At 45.2% G+C, this 24,500-nt stretch overlaps 1 protein-coding gene and 1 long non-coding RNA gene across 3 annotated transcripts in view; one reads left to right on the top strand and one right to left on the bottom strand.

Annotated features, from left to right (window-relative positions):
* The window catches only part of LOC135898704 (uncharacterized), a 183,162-nt gene that overhangs the window by 95,027 nt on the left and 63,635 nt on the right, over nucleotides 1-24,500 (bottom strand). The gene's annotated exons all lie outside the window — the stretch shown is intronic.
* Nucleotides 3,278-11,604, top strand: LOC135898698 (very long chain fatty acid elongase 7-like). 2 transcript variants are annotated; one of them, XM_065427795.1, is made up of 2 exons: nucleotides 3,278-3,563; nucleotides 10,597-11,604. In XM_065427795.1, the coding sequence occupies exons 1-2, from the start codon at nucleotides 3,385-3,387 to the stop codon at nucleotides 11,480-11,482; spliced, it is 1,065 nt and encodes a 354-aa protein (XP_065283867.1). In that variant the 5' UTR covers nucleotides 3,278-3,384; the 3' UTR covers nucleotides 11,483-11,604. The 2 variants fall into 2 exon arrangements, with proteins under 2 accessions (XP_065283867.1, XP_065283868.1); XM_065427796.1 differs by lacking the exon at nucleotides 3,278-3,563 and adding an exon at nucleotides 8,512-8,763.

The raw sequence follows: 24,500 nt of genomic DNA, 5'->3' as shown, positions 1-24,500 counted from the left end.
AGTGCGATAAGATCCTATCACACCCCCGCGCACTGTATGTTGTGGGTCCGAAGGAAAGCGTGCGAGTGTAAGCCAAGACGGATTGCGGCTCTCGATGCAAGCCCACTATTAGAGGTCACATGATAAAGCTCGCGAGACGAGGAAGCGGAAAAAGGGCGAGGGGGAGGGGGGGCGGGAGGGTTGAGCCGCAGCCCTGTTATCGAGCGAGCGCTAGGCATGAAGGAGAGGGGCGAAGGAGTGCGCGTTTCCTGTGCTGGCCCGGCCATGGCAGCGCAAGGCTGTGCGCGCGAGTGAGTGCGTACACCGCCCGCGCCCCGTTTTGGAAATAACATACGGATGGTGCAAGCGTTGGGCGAGCCGATTCGGCTGGTGGTTGCATGAGAGCGAGGCAGCAGAAGCATGCGCTGCCTTCTTCTCAGTGACTGTTCGTTGAGCGAGATCTGTTCATGTTCACCTGTGCGCGCGTGAAACCATGCTTGTTAATTTATTTGCAAACGAATGTTTACTACAGTTTACACGGCCTATAAACCTACAAACCTTATTTCGTGTTTGTGTCTCATCATTGCTATTGCTATCAATGCTTCGCCTTTGGGGTGAAACTGCGACTTTTTTATTTCATTTTCTCTGCTCTCAATAAAGACCGGTGTACACTCAATCCTTCCTTTCCCAAAGCAGTTAGGAATGTCATGGAAGTCGACAAATCGGTAACAGTGACAATCGGATGAAGAACGGCGACCGTCCGAAAGCAAAAACAATGTACGTGGGAAATTATCAACAGGATAATAGAGTAGAGGTCCGTGGCGAGGTTATTATTTTGTAATCAAATCAAACGGAAGTATTGACTTCAGTCATGGTGCCAACATTTGTGTGCTTGATCTGATTTGCACAGTTCTGTCCAGCAGTGTGTGTGTGTGTGTGGGGGGGGGGGGGGTACGTAATTTGGGAGGGCAACTTAAGGCTTTTTTATAAGAAAGGGGGACCTGACTGACCATACGCTAAATCGATATGTAATGACTGTAAATAAAACAGCTCATTAGAAAACATGCGAAAGATAATCCTACCATATTGTTTTACTTTGAATGGAGTCTGTTGCCCTTTGGAACAAATTGCGTAACATTGATACATTTGGCGGTTCTTTATGAACCGTGGGTAAAGGTGGTATGTAACTTGTTTCGTGTGCAGAATGGAATGTCAAAGAGATATGTTTACGTTTCTAAAGTTTACACGCGTAAACGGGGATGAGACGAAAAGGGTAACAAAACACACTCATGCCATTGAAAATGGGTAAGTTAGTCAAAGGGCTCCCAATTACGGAGCATGTAAATTAGCGTCGAGGAAGCGGTGGCCGCAATCAGTGGTATTACTATAACGGCAAAGGCGACGCAACAAATGGACCACACAGGACTTCATGCACACACACCCTTTGTCGTCGTCTTTTTTGTGTCTGTGTGTGAGCATAAAGGCGAACTAACCAAAGAGGAGTTTCAAACTGAAACAGAAACAGTGCGAGTCACATGACAAATTATAAATGAGCATAACATATGACGCAATAAGAGCGTTCACTTTTATGCAAGTGACCACGTCGACAAGCGTGTGACTTTTCTCATTAGTCAGAGAAGGAAGCAAATATAAATGCCGAAATGCATACTTTTGCTTGCGATAAACTATATCTATAGTGACATCCGATAAATTAAGTGGAATTTTACTTCGCTATAATCAAGAATGACAACTTGTGGATACGCTATTTCATAGGTGTGCCTTGTTACTTCGTTGGACGTTGTGATAAAGAAATATGAACCCTTCTACATGAGCAATAAAAAAATGCAAATTTTTTGCAGCACCACAACGCGCGCTACGATAGAGTACCACCCTTTTTGAGCCACACAGCATAAATACGTAATTGTTCGCTGATCTGTATGATAACAGTGTTTAATTGAAGAATCCCGTACAAACGGGTTGGTGCCGCAAGCATATTAAGGAAAGTGCAGTACGCATGTAGATTAGGCAATGATACAAACACCCCAAGACATCGGAATATTTTCGAAAGCGGAGTTCAAATATAAGCATAGGGATAACAACCCCTCCCCTCCCCCCCCCCCCCCCAAGTCATCAATATTCACACAAATTTGGAATATAAGCGTCACTATGTTAACCCTTTGTAGAACGGTGTATATATTTTTTCAGAACGTCTGAAAATGTTTGCGTGATATGAATAAGTGCATAGCAATAATACAAAGTAGGTTTCACTTCTCTACACCTTGCTGCTTATTTTTATAAAAGTGGGACGTATTTTTCTCACTGATACTAAGTGGTCTTTAAATATGGGATGTACGGGCGTAAAACCATTCCAATATGCTTTTATTCCCAGCTTTTGACGTCATATTTGCGGAACTGCCAGCGTAAGCATCGGGCGGCGACCCGCAGGGTTGTCTGAAGAGACCAATCAAACGCTCTCCTCGTTTATAGGAGGTCATTTTTTGTTTGATTTAAAAACGAATAACATTGCTTACACTGAGCGACTTGTCTGAGCGCTTAATGTGAGCGATAGGTGTAACTTTGAATGCAGGAAAGATGGATAACTTATTACGCATCTTGAGAACGTTTTAGTAGGGAGAAAATGTGGGGACAAATTTAGAAAGCGTTCTAACAATACAAAAAAAGATTTTTAGATATTGCACGCCTGTCCCCTGTTAGTAGTAGTTAGTACCTCCTTTCAAAGCTATTGTCACATGAAGTGCTAAACCTTTAGATAGAAGGCAGCACCAAACAAAGGAGATCAATACGTATATTTGCTGCTGAGAAGCCTTTTCGCGCACATAATAAAGCGGGACATGTCTCATTTTTCTGCAACATTGTCCTGCAACATGACTGGCATAACATTAACGATGACAAATAGAAGAACATAGTTCAATAGTAGGGACAAATATGCGCTATCTGTACACTCTTCGATTCGACTGAGCCAAAAGTGGTGTGGTGGCGCTGCAGCTGTCAGCGCTGGTCTAACCTATAAGTGTGCACAGATAAGCAAGCTTTTGTGCGTGGGTTTGCACAGGAGAGAGGAGATTGGCTCCCGCGAATCTAGCACTGATAATTGGCTGTGTCTACGCATGGTGTGACCACTTTGGTCTGAGAGCTTTTGTGGTCAGGAGGACGTTAGCCCAACTCACGGAACGAAAGCATAGGCCACAGCGGAAGACTGTGGCTCATGCATTGTCATGAGGAGGAAGAGCGCGATCGAATGAAAAAAAAACATGGCGGCGGGAAAAGACCATTAGGGCGAACGTCCGCCTGCAAAGGTAAAAATACGCCCCGGCGTTTCAGTTGGCCGAACCGGCGCTGCGGACTCCCGGAACTGGGGCAGTGGCCACGTTGCTTTCTTCTCAGATGCCGGGGGAGGTCGATGTACCGAGACCTTCCGTTAGGAGAGTGGGTGAAAGTCGAAGGGTTCGCCTTGTGCAACTGAGACCACATGCTTTTGTGCGCCCACAGAGGCAACCGGGCAGCGTGCACTGTCCCACCACTGACGAAGAAATGGAGGCCATCAGGTTCCCTTCCGGTCACAGGTGAGAACACTTTCGCATGACTGGCGAGCATGCGTTATGGGGCTTTACGTTTGTGCGAAAAAAAGCGACAAAATAACACCAAACTTAAACAGCAAGGTTTCGTGCGCTAGTATATAGGCGTAGAAAAAGCTGGTACAGAAATGAGAAACATTTTTCATCGGTCGAAACTATAACTTGGCAGTAGTCCTTGCGTAAATAAAATATATTTCTCCTTTTAGCTAGGCAGCCGCCAGTATGCTGCACTTATACGCCAGTTTGGCACCATGTTTACGCAAGCTGGTACACCCAAGGATGATTTGATTCTCCTGCAGCATGGGAAGGGGGGGGGGGGGGGACTGCGCTTATTTCTGACATAACCGTCGGTAAGGACATGAGTATAATTGATGTAACCTGTTACCACCGGAAGCACGACAAAATTCAGTTATGCAGTGCGTCCGATACACGACGCGCAGCCTTGAGGGAATAGTGTCACGTTGTAGTGACGGTGAACAACAAGACAGCGTCGAAACTGTGCATTAGAGCCTGACCCTCTAGTGGGCTAGCACGTGCCCAGGAAAGCGGGCAACGCGGAAATAACAGCGATAGCGCTGAGCCCCGTCGTCTTTTGTCGATCCTTATCCACGAGGCAAGTGCGTTGGCTATCGACACATGAACACATTGCTCATTCCCACGTTACTGTGTAATCGCTGGTGCTCACGTAAGTTTGAGAATGTACACGTAACGAGAATTATTCACGTAACACGGCGCAATACGGTTAGGCGATTCTCATTTTCCTGTAGAATCATCAGCAACACTCAGGAAATTTCAGATGCATGAAAGCGTGTCTTGCGGCGAGTGTTAGTTATGTAACAGTGGTTAGCCGGTGAAAAATGATCACTGAAAAAAGCTAAACAGTGTGTGCGTGTCAATATGGTTCCAGACGCTTCCTTACTATGTGGAATGGTTGCGAGTGCGCACAGTCGATGCATAATTTCTGCCAGGCTTAGATCTTACAATGTTCTCCACTAATTGAAAAGCAGAGGTAAACAAGCGCCGGTACGACTTCATGAACTGATTTATCCGCAGGGATATATACCTTAAATGGACTGCCAACTACCCAGAACGTGTGATGAGATGTTGGTCGAAATGAAAAGACAATAATTTAGAGTGATATAATTGAGAATTCCATTCGCAATTTAATTATGGAAATATAATTTTACATTCGCACATAAATTCACAAATAACGGTAAATGGCGCCAACTGACGGTGAAGCCATGGTAGTTAAGATGTGGTCAATGAACCACATCTTTCAACCACATCTTGAACCACATATTTCATGGTAATGAAAGTCGAATGTTATGAAGTGCCGCAAACTTATCGTTCTAAATCACGGTCTTTATGTTACATAGGGGTCTGCGCTTTATCCTATGCGCATAACGAATTAAAAAAAGGTCCACGCTAACGAGTGGCGCTGCTTTTGTGGCAACGAGTGGAGTGGCGAATCCGTGTCTCCCCTCACTGCATGGCAGTGCGCACGAGTGCTTTTGTTCGCGCGCAAGTAAGCGAGTGAGTACCCCAAGTTTTGTGGTCTCTCTCTCTCTCTCTCTCTCTGACATTCAAAATGTCATGGTATAATTGTCTCGTGAATGGGTGCCAACACTGCAATAATAGCCCTACTGGCATATCCTACCACCTTGCTTGCCTTGGCTAAAAAGAAAGCCTGGAGCATACAGCCAGCAAATGCATGGCCTTTGGTTTCTGTTACTTGGAGGGAGCCGGCACTGGGGAGTAGATTTCGACACTATCCATTATTGAAGAAGTAATTCAACATGTTAGAAAACATCAACCGCAGCGATATTGCTTGATAAGCAAACTATTGGGCTCTTGCAGCTGCGACCACACTTGTCTGCCTTCCCACCGATGCCAGCGTGTAATCACTATCGCACTCTCCTATCACTGTTTCCAGCATGTTTCCTGAGCACGACTGCATCCTCAATATAGATGAATACTCTGATAAAAAAATGTTTCACGCCATCTTCCACGTTACTATTGCATGATTGGACACTAATGCTGGTAAGCATTCCGTTGTGTTAAAAAATCACCGGCTTGCGCGGCACACGCAGCAGTCACAGCGTAAACTGGAGGAACGTCCCAATAGAAGTCCCTATAGCAAATTGCGCGAAAATGGTAACTGCAAGTACAAAGTATGTGAACAGTAGCGAGGTTGGTCGCGAAGAAGCTGCCGGGCAGCATTTTTGGTAGTACGTACTTGAGAGTTTGGGCGCCGAGCCGCATTTTAGGCAGTACGCACTCGAAGGTCCTGGCAGCAAAGATGTCGGGCTGCAGTTTTCTCAGCACGCCCTAGAGGGTCTTCGCAGCGTAGTCTTTTTGCGTGGTTTTCTCGAGAACAAACTGAACTGTCCTGCCAACGTCGACGGTAGCCTGTGGCTTGTGCAGCTCTCTGCATAATGGTGTGCTGAGCCTGACGTTGCCTGGCTGAAGCTGCGCTCGCGGCTCTAAGAGTCGTTTCTTCAGCAGCAGCTCGCACTTTCTGAGGAGGCGCCATAACGTGCACCGAAGAGATTACACGAGTATCAAGACTGTGCGGCGCTAATGTCGCATTCCACGCTACGTGGCACGATACGATGCACGTCTCGAAAAATCGAAGGACGAAAGCCCTGGTCAGCAGGATCTGTAGCAAGATCGGACTCTTAATACCTCACACTAGTCATTTCTCTTGGTTCGCTGTCTCCTAAATGCCCATATGTCTTACCGTCATCTTCCTTGCCTGATTACAGAAGCGGCATTTTTTCTCCCTTTCAAAGAGAATGGAAATGCATGCGTTAATTATGTAAAGGTTATTCACTTGGATAATTAAAACTTTATGCGCACCAGGATATGCATATGCGATGCAAATCGTAGACGTATCTTTTTTTGTATACATCTATGTAATCTTTTTCTTTTTTAAACCTTCTCTATTTACCTTGTTCAACTGCACAACCAAGTGATATCTCTTTCCTAAATTCGATGATCTCTCTAACTTCTTCTCTAACTAAAAGCTTACAGATCTCCATAATCTTCTTTTTCTTCCTCAAGACTTCTCTATCTACTTTGTACTGCTACCTGCGGTATACCGATGCGGTGCTAATGATGACGGTGATGAGTTATTGGCATCCCCTTTGAAACGCAGCATCTTGATATGACAAGTGGTTCAATACGATGCTAATGATGGTGAAGCTGAGGATTTATTGGCACCTATCCAGCTTGAATAAATCAGGTACACAATATGTTTGTTTCTTCTAGCATTCTTTAATACATCTCCTTAACCTTCTTTTTCTTCTTCAAACTTTCTGATGTAAGGATACGCAACTGCAGGGAAAACTGTGCACGTATCGACGCAATGCGGCGCACATGTCACATCGTGCGTTCCCTCGCGCGCTAAAACACGTTCATAGGGCCCTTTTAGGCTGCATGCTAGCAATCGCTGGCGTCGCTCATAGGTGGAGTAGCTGACTGCCACGCAGCAGGCTCGGGTTTGATCCAAATGGGAACTGGATACATTTTTTGTCTCGTTCCCGGCGATAGCTGCTGACACTGGACACCCGCGGCGGCGGCGGACACCGTTGCTAACCGAAACGGCTCTTGGAATGAGCCTATAACATCTTACGCTGTAAAATGGGTACCATTAGAAGTGGTTGTCAGTGCCTTTAAACTGCGGGGTATTCCTGTGCTGTAGGAGGCGCTAAATGTGCGATTTTCGTAAAAATATATTTGCAAACGTTGCTAAGGTTAAGCACTGCTATAAAGCATTATTTTCATGCATCGAATATTGACCACGAAGCTTCACTTCCCATGAAGCTACTCAAAACTTCATGACTGGGGAAAAGCAATGACATAGAAAAATGTCGTATCACTTCATCATTTGTTTGGCGGCATAAGCAACAGCTCGAACAAGCGTGTTTAACATTGACGTGCTCTAACCTACCGCTCGATCTAACAACCTTCAGAAGTGAAACCATTCGATGTCGATGAGAAAGAAACTTAACGTCCGAAAAGTGTCTGCTTAAAAGCTCTGCAGCTTGGCATACTATATCTACGACGTTCTAACCAGAAGGGACACTGAAAACAATTGTTGTATGTAGTCAGATTGGGCCGCGCTGCTCCTTCAGAAACTCAACCTCCGTCTCTTTTTTTTCTTTTTCATCAAATAAAAACCGATGTTAAGCATAAGATTTCCTTCGAAAGCCAAACTTTCTTAATAAGCGGAAGCAAGAGCATATGTGCGTAACTTCGCAGTTATTCGAAACTTCTCGCAACCTTTCGTCATTTTCTTTCAGAATACAAACTTGCCAACGTACGCTGGGTTGAATGTTCTATTATTGCTATACACTACGTAACAGTTTATAATTTTGAATGATCTAGCAACCACGGTTGGCCTCAAAGGCATGCGGTGTTACATCGTGCGGCTTAAAGAACACCCATGGGATCCCCATCCGTTGTTCTTGCTTTTGTGCTTTTTTCTGGCATTTTGATGCCACTTTGTCCTATGGCTTCAACCAATTAGCTTCAAGTCAACAAAAAGCACTGGTTGACGCAAACAGGATATGGAAAGAACTGACGTCATCTACGTCAGAAATTAAGGCAGTACCTTCTGACTACCACTCCACATTTAACTATCCATTTCACAGAAAAGAGAGAACAGAAAAGAGAGAGCCGTGTGAAAAGGACAATGTATCCCACTTAACCTTCTGCCCTTGCAGCCCTACGCTCATTGTTCTTTACGGAGGTCCGTTCTTCAAGATCTCTCGACTTACTAAGGCTGCTCGCGTGATTCACTTCACGTACCCTTCCCCGCTATGACGTCCTGCCGACAGGAAAAGTAGGGTGAACAAAGCAGCTCGTTTTCACACAATGATATCAACCTTCGTTCTATCCGTGTCGAGAGAGGGCGGCGAAAGGAGAAGCGAGAAGCGGTGACGTTTCCGTGCATTCTTTGTGACGTTATTTTTTTTAATTCTACCTAGTGACAAACGCTGTCAAGTTTCAGGCAGGACGGAACGCGTAGCCTAACGTTGTTGCGACGACGCGCAGGCGCACTGCAAGATTTCAAAAATTGGGCACCATCTCTCCAAATTCTTTCTTTTCAACAAAGGCTAGCAACAAGTACGTGTCTTGTCCACTAAAAAGCGGCGAAATTGGAGCTACTTGTTCACGATCGCAGGTAAGCAGTCCTTTCGGCATGGAGTGAAGAAATGTCTGATGCGTTCGATTCAGATTTTTCTACCCCACGTGTGGTATAAGCTAATATTTAGATGACTGTGCTTTTCGGCATGATGTGAATGATGTTGTTTTTTGTGTGCATAGTTGAGAGGGTGTTACGTGGTCACTTTAATATTCGGGAAAGGTCTAAGGGAGGTTCTCGGCATGACACGACGCATTTCCCGACACAAAATTTCTAGTGCAGTTCCCGATATCCGTCCCTAAAGAATCCCACTGCGATAAATATTCAAGCAACAATGATTCACTTTAGTTGCAATAGCGATTTATTCGAATTGCTGAGTGCAGCAGCAGCAGTCATAGGACATGATGACTGAGTTAACTGAGAGCAGGTGAAAGGTCATTGGAGTGCTTATATTTGTATAATTTTCTAGTCCAATCAAATTCTCTATTAGTTACGGGCTCAGTCTCTAAACATCATACTCTAACTTAGCAGTTCGTCTGCTCTAAGTGCAGTCAGACCTTCTAGCTACAATCAGTCTGGGTGTGAGCTATGCATGACATAAGCCTTTATTATTTGATTTTGAGGAGTTAGTAAAATAAACGCCATGTGATATGGCACTACACTTCATAGTGAAAAATGTCGTCCTTTCGACTTGTAAGTGTACCCGTCCTTAAACTTATGAATACGTGCTTCCTGCGGCAGGCTGACATAGCTTATTTTCAGAGATTTCGGTCATTTTTCGAGCCCGAACAGCTCCCTAGAATTGGCTCTATGCAGTACGTTTGCATTTTATTGCTTCAAGTACGCCAAGTTCCCTGAATACTGGATATACTTACGATGAGCACAAACAATAAAAAGAGTATTTACAGCACTAATTTCCTCAAGCTTCCGAAATGAGCTCTAAAAGGTAAGCTGTATTGTGCATAGGTGTAAGTGAAAATAACGCGAATTAATTACGGCCATTTTTACATCATGCATCACTGTTGGACACAGCTGTCTTGTACAAAAGATTGTTACTGCATTAGATTTTCTTTATTCTAGAACTTCTTCCTAAGTTACACAAGTTATATATAGCTCCAGTCCGACATTAACATATAATTACTTGGAGCTGTAGCTAGGCTTGGGTATGGTCACCGAACTACAATATCATCGCAGCATGGTGCGACATATAAATGGACCTGAAGCTACTATGGGCTATTGCAGCATAATGAAATATGCTAACAATTAATTCAGACAAAGCTGAGTAAGCAGGGTGAGGACTTGTACATATCGTAAGCGTCTCGGGCTCCTCCCATTCGCCAAGTCATTTGTAGCTCAATCCAAGGCCTGTTGGTGTTCTTCATTTCTAGTTCGGTAAACGGTGATCTGGTACGCATTTTTACGGTTATGAGTGTTCTTCTAAGGTCAAACCTCCGGACATTATTCACTAGTAGAAAATAGAAGAACAACGTTAAAGTTATCAAAATAATTGATTGCTGGTTCAATTCCAATCGGCCATAATTAACAACGGTGTGTAGTCTTTGTTTATTTGCCTCAGTCTATTAGTGAACAAGACTATGTTCCAAAATGTGTATAAAAATATCCAGAGAAAAGTCTACTTCTAATTTAATTCAGATACATCTAGAAAAAAAATCAAAATGAGATATTCTATTGTTTCGGGCTATTTCTTGAAAATCTGAGCGTAAGGTAGTTCCAGTGTCAGCAGAAAACCGCAATCGATAACTTAATACAGCCAGAAATTGCTGAATTAAGGGTGCTGACATGTGTGAACGAAACGATGAAGTTAATCAGGGTGTTCTTTGAGAGCCTAATTTAATCTTATCCCGTTTGCAGGCTTGGGCGAACCAGTATGGCTCTCAGCCTCCAACCCAAAGTGTGGCTAGACAAGCTCCACGCCATGTCTGATCCTAGGACCCGAGACTACCCGGTAGTCTTGAATCCATTCTTCGTCACCCTGATGCTCATCGCCTACCTCTACTTTGTCAAGGTCGCCGGGCCGAGATGGATGAAGAACAGGGAACCCTTTCAGATTACAAACATCATCCGCGTGTACAACGTCGCCATGATTCTCGTGAACATCGTGGCCATCTTCGTGATTCTCATTCCCACGTACCTGCCCGGAGGCACGTACAGCCTACTCTGTCAGGGACTGACAGGCAAATCGCCCGAGCATCACCTTAAGTACTACAAGTACGGCTGGATCCTGGTTGCGTGGCGATACGCGGATCTCTTGGACACCGTCTTCTTCGTTCTGCGCAAGAAGTTCAATCAGGTGACCCAACTTCATGTCATCCACCACACCATCGTGGTCATCAACGTCTGGTTCTACACGCGCTTCGCTCCCGAGGGTCAGCCGGCGCTTGGTCTAGCGCTTAACATTTTCGTGCACATCATCATGTACGTATATTACTTCCTCGCCAGCTTCGGAGCCCGCATGCAGAAGTACCTGTGGTGGAAGAAGTACCTTACAACAATGCAAATCGTGCAGTTCCTCATTATCATCGTGCACATGTCCATACCGCTCTTCGTCGACTGCGGATTTCCAAGGCGAGTCGTGCACATAGCGAACGCCCAGACCTTCCTCATCCTCTGCTTGTTTATAAACTTTTACCTTCGGTCGTACACGCGTTACGACAGCAAATCAAAAGCTGACTCGGAGTCCTCAACCAGTGCTATCACCAGCCCCCGCACACTCAGCAAAGGAGAGAAAAAGGAATAGTGAGAAAAAAGTGCTTGTTCGCTTCAACATATGCATCCGTTCAATGACTTTTGAAATACTACTCTACAAAGTTCGGTTGTTCCTATGTTGAAATAAAATGATCAGGTGTGTATGCATGGCAACGACACATAGTCCATTGTCTTTCTTGTAATTCAATCGTGCTGAGATACATTTATAGTCTATGCTGGTAGTAAGTGAGATTATCAATTTACTTTGTAGTCTACGTGAAACGCAAGAACTGCGAAGAAATGAAGAGAAGTTAATGGAAGGTAAGAGAATAAGGTAAGTGTGTGTTTCCTTCGTTGTTCTTTGTCCTTTGTTGTTTACGCGGTTACATGATGCATTCCAATAACGACCACCAAATATCCCGACTATCCCTGTTAAATAAGTTGTAGATCAAAGGTAACATTCTCAGCAAGGTACCTCGTAACAATGTCTACAGGCGCTTGCTTCGGTAATCTGCTTCAGTGAGGGCCAAGTAGTCGCTCTCATGAGTTCTGTATTAACAACTGAAATTTGTCGCGATATTATTCTAATGTTGACAACCTGCGGAAGTAATGTAATTCGATGTTATGACTAATTATGACTCCACGCAATAGGTGGCTGCTGCAAAGGCTGTGCAAGCCAAGCTGTTCGCCTGAAAAAGATATCCAGTACGGACCTTCGCTTTCGCTGTCGGCTGGGCATTCTCTTGCGCTCACCTCAATGGCCCTGTTCCAATGGCGGTTCAATAAAAATCAATGTAGCTATTTTGAAAAATATTTCACATAATCGAAGTAAGTTCTGAATGTGTTATGGGCTGCCAGACCTTACTGTTTCCTGTCCTTTACGGCTAGTGCAAATGTCGCCATTGAATCAGCCTGGCGGGAACTGAAGTCTTGCCAGCATCAGCTTTTTTCTTTTTTTCAGACAGCAAGGTCGCACTGTATTTACTGCAACGTGGGTTGCCTCTTGGCAATTGCATCCAACGTACGTTACGTTCCGCGAAATAATTACACATGATAAGCTTTACCATTGTTTTTGAGTGGTTCGGGGGGGAAAGTATGCTACGAGGAGACGAAGCAAGTTCGCTTTTTTTTTTATTTCGCCGCCTTCTTGCATCTTATTTCCTAGTAACAAGCGTAACACCACCTTTACTCTGAGATGTACCAACATCCACTAAAGAGGGCGGGAGGCAGCACGCAGTGTTGTACTACTGTTGGATGCGACAGAGACGGGAACAGTTCTTAAGCCATGTGGGTATCTTACTGACCTGGACCACGGGTTTTTGGCAGCTTCCTTAGACGGGCTGGTTGGCACAGACGAAATTGGCACAGACCGTTAAAATCGAAGGGAGGAAATGCTCATTGAAATCGAAGGAAGACGAACCATTGGAAGCAGCACGAAAGTTCTCGGACAAGAAACGAAAAGGTGGCGCTACAGGACTTCCAAGACACCAGAGTTATTTTTATCAAGTGCAGGGCCAGCTTCACGTCACCAAACAGAGCATCTGTAACTTTGGGGTGTACAGAACCAAATGAGTACATGTTCAAGAAGTACATCGTGATGATACTTTCTATACAACAGAAATGGAGCCATTTCTCTTTCGCTTCTACAATGACTGTTCTTCCAAAAATAATAGACTCCCGACTTGTTCGGCCGATGGACCTGTACTGTCCAGATTAATATAGGCTTGCCATTGAGGCAAAGGAGAACAACTAAGAACGAAGAGGTATCCAAGGCCAGAAGAGCCAAGTAGGACTGAACAGCAGTGACGTAGCTAGGTCATTTGGCACCAGGGGCCCATAGGTCTGCTGTCACCCACCCACCCCTGGATGCCGTCAGGAAGGGGAGGATATCAAAAATTTAAGGGGAGTAAGGATCGGGGGGGGGGGGGGGGGGGGGCAGGTAATCTTCCAGCATCAGCGCAGCCGCCTTGGATACTGCGCATGCCTCCCCCCCCCCCCCCCTCCTCCTTCGCTTTCGTTAATGTAGCAGGTATACACGCTATTTCGGTGCTGCACTGATAACTTGCGATAAGCCCATTTGCACATCTCTTTTCAGACTGTAAGGCTTGGCAGACAATACAGATGGGGAAGCATGGAAGATATGGCTCTCAAGAAACAAAAATATTTTATTAAAGTTTTAATTAACGATTTCAGAGGCAATATTTGCAATATTTCATTTCCAAAACTGAAGCCCGAGAGTCGTATGTTGCCCAAGAAAAACTCCACAAAGTTCGTCGTAGGTACTACGGCGTGGAGTATTTTGGCCGTGGGCAGCCCTGAACCCAAACGAAAATAGCGTGTTATTGACACTGGTCTCCCCACGCTGTTAGAAAAAGCCACCCATCTGCTTCCCTGCTGCGCGGGCGCCAATGATATTACAATTACGAGTTCTCTTCATTCTGATCCATAAAGCCTCTCTTTGCTGCGATTACAAAATATGATTGTCCAAGCTGTGGTGCCGCCACAAGCTTGGGAACAGAATAGAGCACGCTTCGCGTCGATTCCAGCCCTCATCATGCAAAAAAGAGAAGGCTGCGATAAAGCCCACGCCGGCGAAAGGTTGCGCTAGTGTTCGTAGGGTCTGTACTCGCAGCACTCTTAAAACGGTTGCATCCTTTGGGGTGTATATTTGCCCCACAACGATAACCGTCATCTGCCTAACTTGCGTTTCCTTTCTTGAAAACTCCGTGCTCACTACTTTCATGTCGAGAATGCTTTGTCACGTAGATAACGCCCAAGCCGTTCATGACTTGGAAGTACCAGACTCGCAGCGTTAAAAAAAGAAAATGCGACCAAGACAGATGACGACTATCGTTGTGGTGCAAGATAAGCCCCAAAGGGCGAAAATTTAATTAAGAGTGCATGAAGAGGGTAGGGAGATCGACGTCAATGGCGTACTATTCATTCTACTGGTGAACTATTCGTAACCGGTCATTTTGAAATTATTTGACAACCAGGATAAAGCTAACATACTTAGCAATTGCAGAAAGCTAAAAGGGACCGAATATTCAATTAGTGAGCATTATTCGCCTGCAGTAAGACAAATTAGAAAGAAGCTATCGGAAAGAACGAAAGCACATCGAGACCAGAAAGAGGAAGTTTTTTGTCCTGCAATAAAGTCAAAATAAATAATCACCTGTACACCTGGGATGATCAAGTGAAAGACATAGTGGAAGTTGCAAAAAACTAAAGCCTGCACAACGGACCAGCCACGCGAACTCGAAACCGCCGTCGGCCCTAGTTGTTCTCAATGTTAATGCGCGCAGCCTTTTGAACAAAATCGAACAGCTAGAGTCGATTCCGATCGCTCTTGAACCTGACTTTATCTGTATGACTGAGACATGGCTGCACGCTGACATCGCAAACCATGAAGTGGCCCTTCCGGGATACTCCATTGTCCGAAAAGACAGAACAACTAGAGGTGGTGGTGTTGCTTTGCTCATAGGCCAAAGCATAAATTACTCAGTGATACCAGATGTCCCTGGTATGGAGGCAGTCCGGTGTAGAATTCAGCTGGGACAGACCCACGTCTATGCTGGCGCCGTCTACAAACCGCCCAAGCCGAAGTCTCGTATCTCGAGCAGCTTCTAGAGTACATGTATCAACACACGCTGGGGAACGCCATAATAATGGGTGGAGACTTTAACCTTCCAGATATTAACTGGGACTCTCTGAGCCCATCCAATGTAACAAACAATACCTTGCTGAGTTTTCTGTTTACCTTCAACCTGACCCAAATAGTATCCAAGCCTACCCGTGTCCATGGTACTTCAAGCTCCATTTTAGACCTTATTTTAATAAGCAATTTCTTTTCCAAAGAAGATAACAAGGTCGATATTCTTGAAGGACTATCGGATCATCACATGGTATTTTGCGGATTCACCATTCCAAACCGAATCCGCCAACGTAACACTAGAAAGCGCGCGTGCGCATATAACAAAGCAGACGATGACGCCATTATGATCTACCTTGCCCACGAGTACTACGACTTTAACGAGCTAATCTCAAAGGGCTCCGCCAACATCGACGAAATTTGGTTGCTGTTCAAAGCACATGTTATGCACTGCTTGAGGCAGTTTGTCCCACAAATACAAAAGAACACCAATAAGCACAACCAATGGATTACACGCGACGTAATTCATTTAAAACGTAGAATAAAAAGCTTGCGGAAATCTAACAAATTATGCCCAGTTGCAGACTTCCACCACAAAATAAATTCGTTAAACAGACTACTAAAGGAAGCAACAAAGGTAGGAAAACAGCGCTTCTGCAGTAAAACACTTAGCAATTTTATCAAAGACTCACCCCAGAAATTCTGGTGTTATGTCAGGCACAACGATAACCGTACAAAACCGTTATCGCCGACAGAAGAAAAGAAACAAGCGCAAGCGTTTAACACATTCTTCCATTCCGTATTTGCCCCCGATAATGGCATTACGCATGCTTACAAGCCAGAAAATATAAAGCCCAAAGAGACACTGAGCGCTCCAGTCGTAACTGAAGCAGGCGTGCTCGCACTATTAAGTTTAGACGATAAAAAGTGCAACGGTCCTGACGGAATCCCGAACTGTTTCCCGAAACGTTATGCCGAGCCTATAAGCAAATACTTAGGCCTTATTTACAATAAATCAATCGCCGAACAATGTATCCCAGCAGAATGGAAAATTGCTAAAGTAGTGCCCGTCTACAAATCGGGCAATATTTCTGGATAGTCAAATTATAGCCCTGTTTCTCTCACATGTACATGCTGTAAAATCTTGGAACGTATTATTATCTTAAAATTCGTTACAGAGTTCATTGAGGCAAACAATGTCCTCCATCCATGCCAACATGGCTTCAGGACTGGTCTGTCTACCGTTACTCAACTCGCTGAGGTACTACACGATTTCGCCAAAGCAATTGACGACCAGAAACAAATAGATGTAATTTACCTAGACTTCTCAAAAGCCCTTGATCGTTTCTGCCATGCTAAACTGCGTCTAAAGCTTAAACATATACTAGAAGACGGACCAATTATTCGTTGGATTAGCAATTACTTATCTGACCGCCGCCAGTTTGTACAGTTAGGCTCCCACGCTTCTGAAACTGTGTCACTACTTTCTGGTGTACCCCAGGGTTCCGTTTTGGCCCCTATCCTGTTTCTTTTATTCATAAATGGCATAACTAATCAGACTGAATCCAAGATTAGGTAATTTGGAGACGACTGCGTCCTGTATAGAGAAGTACTACACCGGCAAGACCAAATTAGTCTTAACAAGGAGTTTTTTTTTTATAGTCCAATGGCGCGAAAACTGGCAAATGGCCATAAACTTCGATAAAACAGTTTCAATGTCAGTAACAAAAAAGAAATCCAAGCTTACTTTAACATACGGCTGTGATAATACTATACTTAACACTGTCACTCAGTACAAGTACTTGGGCGTTATCATATCATCAGACTTAGTATGGTCGGCTCATGTAGAGCACGTAGCAAGCAAAGCGATGCGAAATCTTATGTTCTTAAACCGGGCCCTGCGATACTCTATGAAGGAAGCCAAGCTTTTGGCCTATGTTACAATCATACATCCTGTCTTAGCATATGCGAACATGGCGTGGTTTCCCTTTGCCAAAAATCATATCGCTACTCTTGAGTCTGTCCAGCGAAAAGCCGCGCGGTTTGTCTGTAACCGATTTCGGCGCACCGATTCGCCTACTCAGATGCTATGCGAGATCGGCCTTCACACACTAAGCAGTCGTGCGATGCTGTACCGACTCAAATTTTTGTATCTCATCCTGCATAATAAGGTTCATGTGGATTCTAACACATATATTTCCTATAACACTTCCAGAGAAACCCGTCACAAGCATCACCTTACACTCCAAGAATATTCTTGCACTAACAATACATTTAGCTTTTCGTTCTTCCCGCGAGCTGTTGGCGATTGGAATGCTTTAGCCCAGACAGTAGTCGCACAGCCCAATGTTGACAAATTTGTTGGCCGAGCAGTACCGTCCCCCAGGACTTAATGGTGTTATCAACATTGTCATTATCATTGTATTAATTACCAAATGTTTTTGGAAATCTGTGATGTGAAATGACGGATGACGCTATGAATTATATATCCCATATTCTTATCCTTCTTTTCTTCCTTTTTGTCTCTTTGCAAAACATCATATGTAATTGAAATAAGCTCTTTGTGCGTTATGTTTCTGCCATACTTATTCCTGTTAACATAGGTCCATGAACCTCTATACTTACTAAGTACCCTTGTGTATTCTTATGTAAATGCCTGTAATACAATGTCTACAGACCCTTCTAATCAACTCCTGTAGAAATCCCTGATGGAATTGACACTATCACAAAATAAATAAAATTTCCTTCAGTACTGCCATACTGGAGCGCCCGCAGTGCCAAAGTACTGCAGGCTCTAGCACCCAAGACGATACTGTTTAGAGAAGTTTTGTTGAGTTAATATTATGACTCTGGGTCCTCAATTCTCGAATTGCAATGTTTCCACTATAATTGCTAAGTAGTTATTTAAGACATCCTATTTTAAGATAGCGTGGACTGAACGGAAGAGGGACCCAAGAGCCGCATCGCCAGACCATAGAGAAAGAAATACAACAAGAGCCGACACTCCCGCAGAGACCAGCGACGGAAGTGACTGCAGCGCACCAAGCCGCCGGCGTTAATACCTGAGCCACACTTCCGGTTCTGCTTTTGTGCGCGCGCGTTTTGAATGCTAGCGGATACGCGTCGCGCCGGCTTCACTGCTTTTTTTTTTCTGCTTCTACAGCTCAACCGCGCGTGGTCTTCGTGCGAAATCGTTTTATTATTAAGTAAAATTGATCGCGAACGATCTTCACAAGGCTCCATTGAATGTGTCACGCGCAATCTCATATAGACGCAAGACGCCTTGTGAAATTAGGAAATATTAATTTTATTCTATATAAATGCTCGTTGCGCGCTTTTTGTGCATTCATCCAACGTTGTGGCGCCAGGTAAGCAGCAGTAGTTCCCGTAGGAAGCCCCACCAGACGACGCCAGCTGAAAAAGTTAAATTACAAGGAAGTGAGATTTTGGTATTAACATTCAAGAATAATGTGTAGAGGCGAATCGTCCGAAAGTGCTGAATGGGCGGCATTACAAACAAAAGCAGTTCGCTTTTACATACACGGCATAGAAAATACCCCGACTCATCGCAAACAATACCGTACATACCTCGAAAACATTGTATTTCCAAGCATTCGCTCTTCCCGGGCCTTATTTCCTGCACTTTAATAGCACGAATACGCGGAATACTGCGCATTTCCAAAGGAACTTGGCTACAATCGACATAATAGTACGCTACGAATACACAGAGGTGGCCACAACACAGGCCCTCAACGAGATAATGCTGAACGCTCGCAAGGTTCCTTCTACTCACACTCAAGACGAATGTGTGGGTGCAAAGTCTGTCTTCAGTCATTCAAAAGACATAATTTTTAAGTTGCTGGTGTTTGAGCTCCTTGGCGTCATCTTTTGTGCATCCTGCCGGCGCAAGCAACACTCCCGTGTTATCACTCTTGGCAATTGCTCGTCGCGTTTTCGACAAGCGTGAGTACAGAAAGAAGGTTTAAGTTGTTGCTGGGCCATAAAAATTGCCACAATCTTGTCGCAGTAAGATTCAGTACGCGCCGAACTAACTTTGTCACCACGACCGAGCTGCTTTTCGCTGCGACACGACAGGCGCGGCGAGCGAGCCTTACAAGTAACAAAAAACAGTAGCTAACGCAAATAATTTTTGACAATGTTGGGCGTCAGAGAAAGCGCCATGAACTTGCCAGTGCATTAAAGCGCGAAACTTAACTGCGCACCACGGCCCAGCTCCTTATCGCTAACCACGTCACAGCGTCAGGTGGGCCGCTGCGCTTGAACAGTACCCCAGAAAGTAACGAAATTAGTTACAATAATGTTGGGGTCAGAGAAAGCGCTAAACCTTGTCGCAGTAAGATTCAGTACACGCCAAACTGCGTCCCAGCAACCTGTGGGATCAGCGTGCCAAGAAACTACCGAAATAAGTTAACGTAATATTGGGGCTCATAGGAAGCGTCGCAAACATCTCCCGGTACGAGTCATTATTTCAAATTAACTGCGCCACGACGGCCGCTCTGTTTTTCGTTAACTGCGTCACAAGTCTAGCCTATAGGTGCCGGGCCGTAAGCTTAATTGCCTGAAATGCGGCGCAGACTGTCGAACAAAATTTCTCACCTTACCGTAGTCCAATAGTGCAGTGCTGCCATGTCGAAGTTCAGGAGGAACGCAAGAATTCGCCGGGAGCCCACCAAAGCAGGCTAAATCCAAAAATAGAAAAACAGGCAGACGCGTCGCCGAACAGGCCAACGCTCAGATCCGCAGCTGGTCTCGCTCGCTTCGGCGGTGTGCCTGACGAATGACGCATGCATCTGGCTCGTCATTCGCCGATTCACCTGTCGCTAGGCAACAGAAGTAAGCCGCAAAGTTTATTTAGTTTATGCGCAGATATTGTTACTTTGGCCGGGAAAGAACTATAAAAATCAAACACTTTCAATTCCTTCATTTGACATTCTCTTTTTTTTTCTATGTTCGCGGCAGCAAACGGTCGGCGTTAATACTAGCGGGACGTATTTCATGTTGCCAGTTTTCGCCGAGTGTCCCCTCTTATTATATCTCTTTCTCTATGACCAGACTGTGTGTTTAGTGATGCCCGCTCCGAGCATGGGCGCACCGCACATGACACATTCCACTAAGGTGAGTATATAGTCTAGCGACCACTTGGCGAATTAAATTTTTTAGCGCGCACATTTGTGCAATTATTACATAGGGTGTTGATAAAGCTGCAGCTGATAATTCCGCGGCACAACACAACTGGTACATCGGGTACATGAGCTCGGGTTACTGGTCCAGTCAAGCCGGCGGAAACAGAGGGTTCTTCAGGCATATATGACAACCCCCCCCCCCCTCAACTGGCACCCAGGTCCCTAACAATCAGCTTCTATTTCGGTTGCTAGATATTGCGCAAACCCCATTTTATCACGTGACTTCATATCCTGGAGTGCTTCCGTCTGCGCTTCATCCATTGGCCATACAGACCGAAAGTCTAAGCTATTTCTCACGTCTGTATTCTGGCGCCAGGCCACTGCACATACTGATGGCAAACGTTGCGTTGTTTTTTTTTCCCCATGCTTCGATACGCCGACGAGTGCCCAAAGCCATTCGGCCGGTTGGTCGGACAATAGGAAACACAACGTCCATCGAAAAGGGAGAAGGAAACGTGCCACGGACAGGAGAAGATTCCACTTTCCTCGACCTTCGTGTGATAGCGTCTCCTCATCTTCCTTCAGTTTTGGTGCATTTTTCGTGATGAGGAATTGTTAGTGTGTGGGAAGGGGTCATCACTTGCCGCCGTTACTGTAACTGCATCGCATAAGGCGGGCGTTTGAGCTATTCTGTGGCAGACCCAGTTATCACGGGTCGTCGTTCCTGAAGTGGTCACTGTGGCAGCTTCGACGGGGCGACCGGACGGGAGACCTACAGTGTGAGGCCTCACGGCCGGGGTGCGGAACACCGCAAGGAAAGAGCCGGGCTGCTCTAGTCGCGCACAAGACAAAGAAAAGAATGCGTTTATTCCAGTGAGTAGACATTAAACACGGCAGGGTACGCTTACAGCGTTGGGCGCGGAGTGGCGCTAGTTGTCATAACCATTCGAAACCGAAAATGGATACCAAACCAGGATATCACAGTCACCCTCTCATGCACTAGCTCAAATCAACGCTGCTTACCTTCCGCGATTGGAGGAGCCGGCGCTCTTGCACAAGAAAATGGCCGATGGACTATAAACATTTGTTCGCCACCCTAATACCAATCCATGTTCATGCAATTTGCAAACAGCTGGGTAAAAAAAGAAGTCAGAAAAAATCATTCAACACATGAAAGTCGGCGGTGCCTCTTACATGAACTGCATGTATTTTGGGATGCATGAGGATGATAGTGCTTTATTTAGCTACACGCAAATCCTTTTCATCGCTCATGTATATAAAATAAACCCTTTTTGGTGCACTGCGAGGCGTGCAAAACGGAGTCGGCGTATTGTTAGCACGGAATCAATGGAACGGGGCTTGCTGGGGGGCTTCTGGACGTAGGGAAATAGGCATCAGATAACGCGACACATGCGTGACGCCCATAGGAAGCCGATCAGTGCTTTTAATGCAGTTCGTGCCGACGTCGGCTGGGACCAGGGTCCAAGAATTATTTTTCTTTGTTCTAGCTTTCCTTCGTTTTGGAAGTGTTATCTTTATTAAATACAAGCCCACAATAAACAAATTCAAACGAAAGATTTATGCCAGGACCTGTCGAGAAATCCGTGTTTCTTTATCCGGACATGAACGAGGAAGAAGTTGAGGGTGTGAAGCCGGTAGGCCTAAAACCAAAAGCAAGGAAAAACATGCAAAAATGTTTTTTTGTCCTCTGCTAGCACCTCATCCCAGTAATACATATATACCCTTTAGTGGGTTGTGCCACTTCACCTGAAACGCACACTTAATTCAGCCTAGCTAGGCAAGGGCACGTGGCCAACCACTCTGCCTGAACAACGCCTTTCAAAATGTTCAGTTTCAGTGCAAGGAAGATGCAATGGTAGAAATTGGCCACGCGGAACAAAAACGAGGAGCTGGCAAAACCACGAGTCCCACAGGTTCAAAGTCTGAAAAGTTGACTATACTGGTTTGCGCTTAGGTTAGTTGACCGTAAAGTCCACTTCAGAAAAGAGTAAAAAAAAACTGTACTTTTTCCCCCTTTCTGATCTCAGTACCCGCCTGTCGAGCTCCTTTCAGAGGTTGGAAAGTGCAAAGTTTGTGGGAGTACCATTGGCATGATGGGCTGGACTCGCTGCTATCACTCTGCAGTATGGAGTACGAAACAAGGTAGTGGGAGGTCTACAATAAAACAAAAAATTCCGTCTCAGCCCAGCTACGATGATAGCCTAAGTTACGAAATCATTCGGGCACGCACGCATGCACGCGCAGATTCTTTGTTTACCTTATTCGACATCTATGACATCATTGTTCACTTCATCCGTTGTGCCTAAGACCGTGAAGGTGCGTGCTTGTAAAATTCCTCAGCCCTTGTCAAATGTTAGCGTGCCACCGAGCAAAATCACTCGCTTAGCGTGCTGCAGGGGCAGGTTCAATTTCTCGCAGAACACTAAATCTTCTTCATTACTTTTAAAAGCCAAGCACTCTTAGCCTCTTTTCACTTTTCGGGTGCTGGCTGCTAACTGTTTTGTACTATTGGCCGGTACCGGACGGTGTGACAACAAACATCGGATATAAAGCAAAATGAGGCGACCCGGAGTGGCAGGTGATGCACGTAGGTGCTGATGTGAGCTCCAACACCAACACGCCGTCGTCATCATATCGTCGTCGTCGTCGTCGTCACTTCATCACCGTCATGCCGTTGTGATTGCTCATTTATTTGTCATGTCGGCATCTGTCCGCTGTCCGCTGTTCACTCTGTCATCATCACTGCGCTGTCATAACGCAGCCATCACTGACCCGCCGTCGTCATACTGCTGTCGTCATTTCGAAGTCTTCATTCCATGACCATCGTGTAGTCGTCGTCGGATTGTCGTCATCATACGGTCACGCCGTCATGGCCGTTCCTTCTTCGTCATTCTGTCCTGGTGACTGCAGTGTTGTCCTAACATTGTCGCCATGCCTTCGTCGTCACGCCCTCATTGTCATTACATCGTGGTCATTGCTTCGTCGTTTATCCAGCTTCTTCACGCCATTCTCATTAAGCCGTTGTCGTTAAGTCGTCGTCATACAGTCGTCGTTATTATAACATCGTCATCCCAGTTTCGTCACGTCATCGTCGTCATATCTTCGTCATTCCATTGTCGTCACATAGCCGTCTTCATACCAGCATTGTCACTTTGGCGTCATCATACCGTTGTCGTCACGCCGTCTTTGTCATTCCCTCGTCGTCGTGTCATCATCGTCATTGCACCGTCATCGTGCAGTCATTTTCATGAAGTTGTGAACGTTCCGTCATCAATAGTCTGTTGTAGTGAATCCATTGTTATCATGTCATCGTGGTCCTGCCGTCGACGTAACACAGTTGTCATCTTGACGTCGTGGTGGTCCCCCCTCACCCCCCCCCCCCCCCCACATAGGGTCATTCCTTAGCTCTCATGCATGGGATGCGCGTGATTGAAGGCCACAAGTCTTGTTGATCGAGGCGTTTCGCGGTGAATATTTCTAAAACTTGCTCGTGTCCTCTATACTTCCAAGCAGTCGCTAAACAATAACAATGTTGTTGGCAAACACCAACAAAAGTTTCATTTATACCAATTCGCAAAGCGCGTAAGATCCACATATTCTTTTACTTCCCGCAACGCAGTTTAGAAATGACAAACTATTCTGTATTTAATAGGACATTCGAAGTTTGTTTCACGATCAATTATATAGCAATTGTAGGGACACTAGGCAAGCTATCGCAGTCGCCGCCTCCGTGATGTTCTGAATATATTTAAGTCTATGTCTCCTATATGTGTGCTATATTTTTACCTGCCGTGTATGTCAGATAGATGATATACTGCTCAACCGCCAGAGTTGCTCAAACGAAGTCTTATGTTCTTGACTAAATTTGTCATAAGATTTTTTTTTAGAATTGCAGCTAGCAAAAAAAGAATTCCCATGAAACATGTCATTCACAGCGCATGCTTCTGTATCCCAAATCTCAGTTTTTTACCAGCTGCAAAAAGTTAGTGCTCACAATCTCAAATTGATGTAGTTTAACTAGCTCCGCTCTTTACAGGCAGCGCAAGGCACCTGCAGGAAGCCATTATGGCCATACATGGCATGTTAAAGCAAGCGTGCCAGAGATTTCGGTTTACCTGCGTCTGTCGCATCCGCGTATAGTCGTACGCTCGTATGGTTAAAACGCTGTCGAGGAGTCGAAGCGCTACGCTAAACATTGATATCGCTCGCAGTGGTTCGCACTGCTGGTGAAATTGCCGTTCCGTTTTCTTGAA

Source organism: Dermacentor albipictus, chromosome 3 (assembly GCF_038994185.2).
Source record: "Dermacentor albipictus isolate Rhodes 1998 colony chromosome 3, USDA_Dalb.pri_finalv2, whole genome shotgun sequence".
Taxonomy (NCBI): Eukaryota; Metazoa; Arthropoda; class Arachnida; order Ixodida; family Ixodidae; genus Dermacentor; species Dermacentor albipictus.
Note: the sequence above shows the minus strand (reverse complement) of the source record. Positions and strands in the feature narration are given on the sequence as shown.